Source organism: Choristoneura fumiferana, chromosome Z (assembly GCF_025370935.1).
Source record: "Choristoneura fumiferana chromosome Z, NRCan_CFum_1, whole genome shotgun sequence".
NCBI lineage: Eukaryota > Metazoa > Arthropoda > Insecta > Lepidoptera > Tortricidae > Choristoneura > Choristoneura fumiferana.
This window is the reverse complement of record NC_133472.1, coordinates 37,871,503-37,882,015: the sequence shown is the minus strand read 5'-3', so window position 1 is coordinate 37,882,015 and position 10,513 is coordinate 37,871,503. Positions and strand designations below refer to the sequence as shown.

The following is a 10,513-nucleotide window of genomic DNA, read 5'->3' as shown; positions in this document are numbered from 1 at the left end:
GTGTGTCTGTCTGTGGCACCGTAGCTCTTAAACGGGTGGGCCGATTTGAATGCGTTTTCTACCAATGGTCTTAGATATGTTTTATCAAAATCAGTTCAGCAGTTTTTGAAATATTGAACTTTGAAGTGACAAAGTCGGGGGTTTTCCGACTTTTTTTATCAGTTAAAAATCACCGCCCATGTTTTCTTATAAAAGGGGTTTTATTTGAAATCTCCATAACCATTCAAAATGCCATGACGTGTTTGACGGATTCTGCAATGCTCCGATCTGATACGTTTCAATAAAACCCACTCTCAGTATAACTATTAGAGATTCCACCCAAACTATAACTATTTCAAGTTATCTATACTTAATATTTTTAAAACAATAAGGTTTTTGTAACTGACTTGGTCGATTAACCATTCAGATAAGGTGCTAGGAAAACGTAAAAAAAAACAAATGATTACAGCTTTCTTTGTGATAAATAATATACGTCAATTCTGTACTACAATTAGTCTAAGTTTTAAGTTAATTAGATATACGTTAAACACTACACTACTATATGTTGTGTGTTGGCCAATATGAGCCTCCTAATCTATTTAGTGTAGGCTTTTGACACAAATATATTTTTAAAAATATTATTATAAGTAGGTACCTACAAAAAATTTACTAACTGTTCTTTTTGCTCACCGAAAGTCAACTTCAGGAGAACCTAAAAACTAGAAGTGGTTCTATAGTTATGGCATGAAAGCGGAACAAACGAACAAACTCACTTTCACAAGATAAAAAAGAACTCAACTACTTAGACTATAAAAAACCATACAGATGAATTGAGAACCTCCTCCTTTTTTTGAAGTCGGTTAAAAAGGGAACCTTCCTGGAGCACGGTTACCAGGACGCACGCCGCGTTTCCTACCCGTACTGCGAGGCTCAGCCTTTGGGCGAAGTAAAGCCCTATTCTGGGGCGCTCGTGCGTAAAATACCACGTCCCCAAAATACCTATTTTTTTTTTAAATACGTAGGTACAAAACCTGTTATTACCTCTACATTCCCATTATACCAGATGGCTATAATCAGACATTCCGCCAAAAAGTCCAACCACTTCCTTGATCTTCGATTTTGTTATGTGATGCAATGAGAATCTAGTAGGTACCATCAGCCAATAAGTGGTCTATCAAATTTTAAACAAATTCATATCTAATGAATATGTCGCTAAAGTCGAACTTTCAAGTTGACAGACACGTCCATTGGCATTGTGGTTTAGTAGCACATATATTAAAACTACATTTAACACCTTAGGCAAATTGTATTTCTGAGATCCTTTTACTATTGATTAAGTACAAGTTAGTTTCGGAAAGTGTTTTCAGCATGCGAGCCGGCGAGCGAGAGACGTCAAGTCAAAAGCATCATGGCGGCCACCCGCGCGTAGTGCGGTGCGGCTTCCGGCTAGGGATGAGCCGTGCCAACACTAGAGCTCGCCTACAATCGCCACAGCATTATTGTTTGATGACATGCAAACGATTATCAACTTTAGGGTGGTAGACCATATATTTGGCTGATGGTACTAACTAAGCTAGAAATGTGATTTTAGTATTTTAGGTGCGACACTAGAGACGCCAATAAGTTTGTATGACACTTCTTTGATGAATAGTTTTTTTGTGTTGGACGCCATCAGAGCAGATGCCAAGGACTTATAAGAGTTGTTCATATGAATCGGGGCATAAACTAATCTAAATGTTAAATTCCTTATTTTCGTTGAGATACATACAGTCACAAACTTAAATTAGGGCCCATTGTAAAGTCAAACATATTGCATAGTTTTTTTTAACCCTTTATAAGGCCCCATTTATTGGAACATACTATCGCAGAATCAAAAGCAGCTATCGAATACATACCTAGCAAATGATGTTTTTAAAGCTAGTAGTATTTTCAATAATTACAATGAATATTGTAACTTATTACTAAAAGAATAAGGCAGAATTTCCAAATCAATGCATGTGGTCGCTAAATCGTCTCTGCCTTATAAAGGGTTAATATGTTCCAAGTTAACCTTTTCATCGCCACAAAACAAACGAAGCGACATGCTCTGTGTGCCACAGAAAAACCAGCGACAAATCAACTTGATTTTTAATGGGAATTATATTTTCTGACACTTCAATTTAGATTTGTCACTAAACTGCGATATCCTAATTATTATATCTATCCCTAAGAAATATATTGGTCATGAAATTAATCAAATCTGTCTCTAAGTATGAGTCATCAGATTAATGTACTCGTAAACCTGTATCCTAAATTATAGTTTGATCATCAAAATTCGATTACCAAAATAATAGACCAGTCACTTAATAAATAGATCAGTTCCTTAATTCGATGCTTCTACCTATTCTACTAAAGCAGGTCTGGTTAGGTACGACGACAAGCGAAGCGAGGAGGAGGGTTAGGTAGAACTACGACCCTCAGTGCGCGAGCCGAGCGAGCGAACCGAGCGTTCCGCGCAGCGGCTGGCGAAGTGCCGGAACCGAACATTGTTTTGCTAACACTTGTACGATGAATATAAACTGTTGTAGTAGGTACTTGAGTCTTGGATGTTTGTATGTATTTATGTATATATGTTTTCATCTCTCCTGTTCGAAAAGTTTAATTTTCATGGGTAGATAGCCGGGTGGAATATTTCGTTTTCATCTCTAGGGCGGAAAGTATTTTTAGCCACGGAGTCGAAGATAATTGGGTTATGTCAATGACACTTTTTTTTCACGTTTCAGCATGGCCATCTAGATGCACGTCGTGACCAAGGAGCTTATATATACACTGGAGGTTGAACCACGTTGAACGCCGATCATCCGTTTGAAACAAGATATTTCATCTTTATTACGTTACGAATATATTCCATTTCTTTCTTTAGTTAGGTTAAGAAAAAGATAGAAGTCATTCGTGAAAAGTGAAAAAAAGAGATAGAATATATAAATAAGTAATAAAAGTCAAATTTCTTCGTTCGGCGTTCAACCTCCAGTTTTGTACCTATATAATCTCCTTGGTCATGACCAACTCGATTTTTTTTATGGTCAGCCGTGGCAAGTGGTCAGAGGGCCTACTCTGAAGTTCGAAAACCGAAGTTCGTATCGTACCGTCCCTCTCGCTCTCGTATTAAATAGTATAAGTGTCTGCAAGTCGAAAAGGTACCGTTGAAGGTTGGATATAAGTAAATTCAATTTACTATTATCCTAATTTTTTTGTAGTAAGTATTTTTCTTTCCTCACAGTCGAAATGAAAAGTAGATAGTGTCTAATTCGGGTGAAATTACCCATTTCCCCTCGAACTATTGGCGCTCTCACTTTGTTCGAGCGCCAGAAATATCTCGGGTGAAATGGGTCACTTTCCAGCCTTAGTTATCAATCTACTAAAGTATGTCTACCCGTTGTTTAGCACCCATAGAACAAACTTTGCTTAGTTTGGGGCTGGGTTAATTGGTGTGATTTGTGAGAAGATATTATTATTTCATTCATTGTATATAATTATCGTCAAACAGTTCAATTATTTGATGATCCATATTATTTTCCAGTGATTATAATAAATTTTTAGGAAGCCATTTCTATATTGTTTGGTTATTCAGTTTTAGTGACACATCTATTATTTTGGAACCCAATATAATTATTTGATGATCAATGTTATTTCCGAGTAATTTTAAATAATATTTAGGTAACCGTTTTAATATTATTTGGTGATTCAATTTAGGTGACAGATCTGCTATTTCAGGAACAAATATTTTTTATTACGTCGCCGAAAACGCATTTATTAGGTGATCAATAAAATCAAACCCATTTTTAATTCCATTGCAGAAGGATTAATTTCGAGTTGAATGTTGTCATGCCTATAACTGTCACGACTGGATGACTCTGGCGGCAAAGAGGATATTGATTACTATGAGCGGAATATCTGGAACCGGTACTCAAGTGTATATTATGAAAACTCATCTCTGGCTTATTGTCAAGAGTAAGGGTGTGTTCCACCATTCTCTTATAAATTCCTGTTATTTTATAAATTACATAATATCATAAAATAAACAGAGACAGACGATAGATTACTGTCACATACATATTCATAATGTCATGATTTTATCAGAAGGTGAGAAACAAGCCCTGAAAATTTTACACACGTATTGACCTATGGATTAATTATACTGAGTTCAATGCAACCCTATATTATAATAAACAACACTGCTCAAAAGTATAAGGAACTCGAATGATAAAATTATGTGCTTCATACCAGCATCTTTTGAGCATTGGACTAATATTTGCATAAGTTTAGTCTATAGTTTGATAAGTTGCATCATAGAATATTTCGAGTTTTCTAACACAACATTGACTTGTTCAATACCTAAGTCTTACACATAATTCCTTAATTACATCATTCAAGAAATATAAAATTGTCATATATAACAATCCATCTCTTATATAATAACCCATCGTTCATCACAACTCCACCTATTTAAAGCCACAATCCATTGACACTAATTTTCATATTTTTAATAATTTATGTAAATAGTAAAATAATTTAATTATATAACTGTAATCGAAGAGTTTCGTAATGCACTTGGTCGCGAAATATAAATCCAAAGTGATTAAATGTATAAATATTTGAAATAGTCCGAACACTTACAATTAGTATAAAACCCTTTTAAGGTATCAAAAATAACGTACATTGTATATGAAAGATAGGTAAATAATAATTCAAATCAGGTTAAAGTCAAAACAATGCAATATCAATTTCGTAATATATAGTAGTATGGGGAAATTACGTCAAAAATTATGCCAACCTTGCAGGAATTACAAACAGCATCTATTTGGGTCGGGTTTGGGGGAGTGGATCGAGTTGCACATGGCAAAACAGTTGCCCTGCATACTTAATAGGTAGGTAGGTTACAACTACAGGCCATTTTAGCACCGACGCCTACTTAATCAAACCTGCACGTACGCCTAAGGCGCTTAAATCACATGCTTTGCCATAAATACAAAAGGTGATAAAACCGCTGTTTAGATTGAATGCAAGGTTAATTTGTAAAAGCCCCGTACTAGTAAATAGAATGATCTTTCAGTTTAACGCCTCATCTTTGGCTGGTCTTTTCAAACGGAGTGATTTACTTCTTGGTTCGATGGCGAAATGGCATATATTTGGCGTTCTCTCAACAGAGAGCGAGTGTCCGCGCTCACGGCCCTGCACCGGCTTGCCCAGGAACAGCGGCGATGTTGCCTGTGATAGATTCAGGCCAAACTCGCTGAACCCAAAGCTTTCAGAAACTCTCGCGATTTCACTTTTCATTTCAGATCCATCAGAAGAAGTCGCATCTTCAGAATCCGTGATATCGCCATCTGTCTCTATGACCCTGAAATAATATACTTTATACATATTTTGATAAAACCTAAACTAAAATTAATACACGTTATTTTCGCTCAGCGTTTTAGTAAGGCTTTACATTCGCTTAGCGCAACGCAGTTTCACTTTACGCAGCTTAGTAGTTAGTGTCAAGCTAGCATAACATACCTCATCTCGATTTTACTGAGTTTCTGTCTTATTTTTGCCTGTTCTTCTCCGTAGTCAGATAATAAGCCTTCCAATCTGTTGTTAAGAGTTTCAACCGTCATTTCCAATTGACTGACTGTTTCTTCTAAACTTTGCTGAGTGTTTTGTGCTTTTTGAAAAATAGTCTCATCTAGTAGTCCATCCTAGAAAAGGCAATGATTTGATTACATAATCTCTATTGAACTAAGTGTTAGACATTTTTAAAACATTATTTTTGGTTCGCGGCTAAAACTAACACAGTTAAAATTGCCGTAGGTATAAATAAGTTGGTATATCAAGAGCAGCTGCACCCTTGGCTCTCAAGTAAGACTGCTATGGGCAAAGTTCAAAAATATTATTTAAATAATTACTCTGAAATTAGAAAAGATCGGCTGGGGCAGTGATGAACCCGGGTTCAGGTCAACGTGACGCGTGTTTCACCATTTTTGAATTAACCCGTTCTGTTTTTGTAAGAAAACCTTCCTCACACGTACCTTTCGTAAGAGTTGACAACCACGCTCAGTGAGTGTAGTTCGTGCATCTGGATAGTCAGCTAGGGCTTCCCACAGATCTCTTTTAGCAAGGCAAAACAAGTCGGAATAGCCCAAGGCTCGAACGTTAGCGGTCCTACGGTTACCAGTGCGATTACCAGCGATATCCAAAACGCTAACCTCTCCGAACACAGAGCCGGCTGTTAAAACAGCTAGCACTGTTTTTCCATCATCAGCTACCACCTGAAGTCTCCCTCTTTTTACGATATACATTTCTTTGCCAACATCTCCTTTTCGGCAAATGTAATCTCCGGGACTAAACACTTGAAGTCTTAGCTTTAATACCAATGCTTCTAGTAGACCTGGTTCGCAGTCTTGAAATATTCGCACCTGTCTCAAGGTTTCCAAGTGAACTCTGATTGCTATTTCGGCTTTCAATTTATCAGGTAATGAAGACAAAACGTTTTCTTCGTCTAATGCTCCACTTTGAGCCCAGGTGTAGGCAAACCATCTTATCACTCTTGCTTCGAGCTCGCCACTTACTTTTCTAAATGCCATATATTGTTTGACGCCGTCCATTTTGTTCTGAAATTCAACTCTTGCGACGTTCATGTTAGAAATCATGGAACCAATGTTACCAACGATTGTAGCAAAAATTAGCACGCCAGCCAGGAAGTCCGCTACGACGAATAGGTACTCGGGATCGATTTCAGGCTGTGGCGTTTCTCCAATAGTGGTTAGTGTTAGAGTAGACCAATAGAAACTGTAAATATACTGATGAGCTAAAGTCTCGTTTCGCCCGCCAGTTATATTGTATACCCAATTATCAGTTCCAAATCCGATAGCGTAGCTTATTGCAAAGTAAAGACAAGCATTCCAGTGAATTAGAACTAGAATTGCCATGACAACCTGAAACAGTAAAATATGATTAACTCCACTGACTTGGAAGATTAGAAGGAAAAAGACAAGATAATGATGTTTTGACACTGACCTTGCAGATTCTGAAAGCGTTTGGATAACTAGTGGCGGTCTCGGTGCGATCAAACCACTCCCACATTCGAGGAAGGCGAAATAGTCGATTTAGTCGCACAATAACAGGGCACGGTAAACGGTTCTGGAACACAACCAATATTGACATTACCGTAATAGCAATGTTAAATAATGGCACTAGCATGTTTTTCATTGATATTATTTAAGACAATGTGGTCAATTGATTGATGGTACTAGGGCGGAGTGATAGCTCTGGTAAAATTTTTTTTTTGGCAAAGTAAATATTTATTTTTCAATTTAGTCTCCTCTCGACCAAGCTCAATGCAAGTCCATAATTTTTCTAGCTTTCCACAATTCCTTCGTTTTATTTAGTACGATTTCTTTCCCTTCAAAATACACATTGCAAGGTTTCTTGGATGATTTCCTGGTTCGAACCAATTATCTTTTCGCCGAGCCATTTCTTTAAGTTTGATAAAAGAAATTAGTCGCAGGGTGCCAAATCTGGAGAATAAGGCGGGTACAGTCATCAGCATCAACATGATACAACAAAACGTGCATAAAATATCTGATACGACTCAATTTCTACGGCCAGTAGTGCCAGTATAGACATGATCCGATATTTTTGCAGGCTCCTCCTTTAATGCAGGTCACTGTACGATAGCCATTCGTAACGCAACTCGTGGATTTTTGCCATAGCAACTGCACGTGCACCTATGCGTTATCTTGGTTTAACAATATTTTTGTTTCCGTTTTAGTTAATTCTTTTGGCGTTCTGGAGGTAATAAACGTACCTACTTATATATTACATCGAGCATCCAAGAAAACGGTAGCCATAACTTTATTGGTCGATAAAACTGCTTAAGATTTATTCGATGCAGGTTCACCTGAAGCAATCCATTGATTTGACTGCACCTTGTTCTCCGGTGGACCCACGTTCCGTCTATAGTTATGTATGAAACTTCGTCAAATATGTCTTTGAAATGGTCAACCTACTAGCTTCTTCATATCCAAATAAATATGTAAAAATACGAATAAGATTGTCTTAAATGCTTACTATAGTTATCTCACGGACATTTACCTTACTCTTCGGTCATTTTGCTTATTAAATAAAATGTCACGTGGTGGGTGATCATCTCTGGTGTACCTAGTAACATCAACTAGGCGTCCAAGTCGCTCGGCGTCGATAGTGCTTAAACGGCCATAACGGCCACTTATCAATCATTTTAATCGATGGAACAGAGTCACCCGTAATATTTGTCTGTTTTTTTTGTATCCGTAATAGATTTTGTGCAAAGAATATAATGTTTAATCAAAACACGAAATTCACTTTTCTCTATATTTGTAAAACTCTAATCAATATTTTTGTTTTCTTAGCTGTAAAAAATATACATCCGAACTGGCTAAATATAAACAATCTATCTCTGAAAAGGTTTAGGTTTATTTGTGAAAACAATATCCTGAATCTGATTTTTAGCAGACTAATCAATCCGCCCTCGTGTTCATTGAATTTGAGAATGACTTAAAAAATTCAACACTAAAATAAAATACAACACTAACGCAGTTACAGGTTCCAGGTCTCCACCAGTAGTAAGCTATATCCGTCGGTAGTACAGAGATTAAGTCATATCTCCACGAATCTGACTTAAGGTAATGTTTCCGAAGCATCGTGGAATCTTTCACCATTAGACCTTGATCTAGATACCCTGAAAAATAATAGATACGTTCCAGACAGTATGAATAAGATGTCAAGCAGATTTGGTGGAAATTTTATAGTAAAATTATATGCTCGATCGATCACAAGTCGCCGTGACCGTGATACAACAAACGCAATGCAATGTTTGTACGGAAAAAGCAACAAGGTTCGGTCAAATGTTTATCCACGCGTTAGCTAAATTTGATGACGTAAGGCGCGGCCGGCTTGTGGGTATCGAATTTGCTGATTTGTGAGTGCAATAGAAGTCTTCGAGAACTATACCCGTAACTTTAGTAGCTGGCCGCTACCATCAAGGTCTAATGACATCGTAAGAATGTTGTTCTGTCCAGCTCGTAAATAGTTTAGTACTCATACTAGTGTTTGAGTGGCTCTCTGCTATGTGAGAGAATTAGGGGTATTCCAGACCTATTCCAAGGATCAAATCATTTTCGAGTATTTAGGGCTTGAGGTAAGCAGAAAACAATCGTATTTTCTGAAAATGCTTTGGTTCATATTAGCATGCATTCCAAAATAAAATTAAAACTACTGTCCATTGTAATAATTGGCTCTGTGGTGTTAACTGTTAATCTGATTAATTAACAGACAGACAGACAGAGCACCAGCACGGGAGGGGTACGCTCGCCGCCACGTTATTAAGAGTAATAGCGACGGTCCCTGCTACCCGCGCTGCTATCATTTATATTTGTATTATTTATTACAAAATCACAGGCTCATAATATTTACTTTTCAGAACATTGAAACTTAAGTGTTCAGCGTAAAAGGACACACATTTTATTGGATTTAAATGCAAATTTACACGGTAATATTAAGTTACTTCTGAAAATAAAATCAATACCATAGGTCAGTAAATAATATAAATTCATAGCAACAGGCAAAAAAGTTTTTATAGGTAATATTCGCTAAGCAAATCGCTGTGCAGATGAAAGTCTTGCCTGCCATTCCATTTGCTGTCTCTGTCTACACTTCAATGAAAAACTGAGACGGATATGTTTGTAATGGAAAAGGGAATACAATTACCTGCCGCTCGTTTCTCCTTTAGGCGTCAGTTGCAAAGTTTTCAATGTCATATGTATTTTTTCGGAGACCAAAATTCAAACTTTAAACCTAACTTTCTACGAATTTTGATTGTTGAGCAGTTGCGGCATGTTTGGTCTACCATAAGCCAAATATGTGGTCTACCACCCTAAAGTTGATAATCGTTTGCATGACATAAAACAATAATGCCAATAGACGTGTCTATCAACTTGAAAGTTCGACTTTAACGAGATATTCATTTGATAGGCACTTGTTTAAAAATTGATAGACCACTTATTTGGCTAATGGTACCTATCGTTAGATATTTAAAAGTACTTGGTGATAAATAGATCTAAATAAATTAGGGAACAAAATTATGAATGATAGAAATCAAAAAATTGTTTTTTTTTGCGGTGTCAATTTTAATTTACTAGTTTTTTAAGTGTCATTGTAAAAATGCTTGTTTTATTACATCATCGTATGGGTGGTTTGCAAAATGTGTGACTCAAAATTAATGCTAGCTGAAGAAATTACGAAAGAAAACAAAAATATACTACTTGAAAAATACATAAATTAAATAAAAAAATCGTTAGTTACCTAGGGTCATTTTCTTAACATTACATTACATTTACTCTTATTTAACTTAAATTAACTGGAAAGCTCCAGTGGAAGGCAACAAACGAATTTTTAGAGAAAAGACAGTAAAATGTGGTACATCTATACTCGTAGATTAATATTTCCTATCAACCTAAATCATCGGGACAGATGA

At 36.6% G+C, this 10,513-nt stretch overlaps 1 protein-coding gene across 1 annotated transcript; it reads right to left on the bottom strand.

Moving 5' to 3' along the window:
* Nucleotides 1-3,958: 3,958 nt before the first annotated feature.
* LOC141436316 (cyclic nucleotide-gated cation channel subunit A-like) lies at nt 3,959-8,760 on the bottom strand. The gene is made up of 5 exons (XM_074099249.1): nt 8,574-8,760; nt 7,018-7,140; nt 6,030-6,935; nt 5,518-5,699; nt 3,959-5,359 (listed from the first exon to the last, which is right to left on the bottom strand). The coding sequence occupies exons 1-5, from the start codon at nt 8,697-8,699 to the stop codon at nt 5,068-5,070; spliced, it is 1,629 nt and encodes a 542-aa protein (XP_073955350.1). The 5' UTR covers nt 8,700-8,760; the 3' UTR covers nt 3,959-5,067.
* Between the last annotated feature and the right edge of the window lie 1,753 nt (nt 8,761-10,513).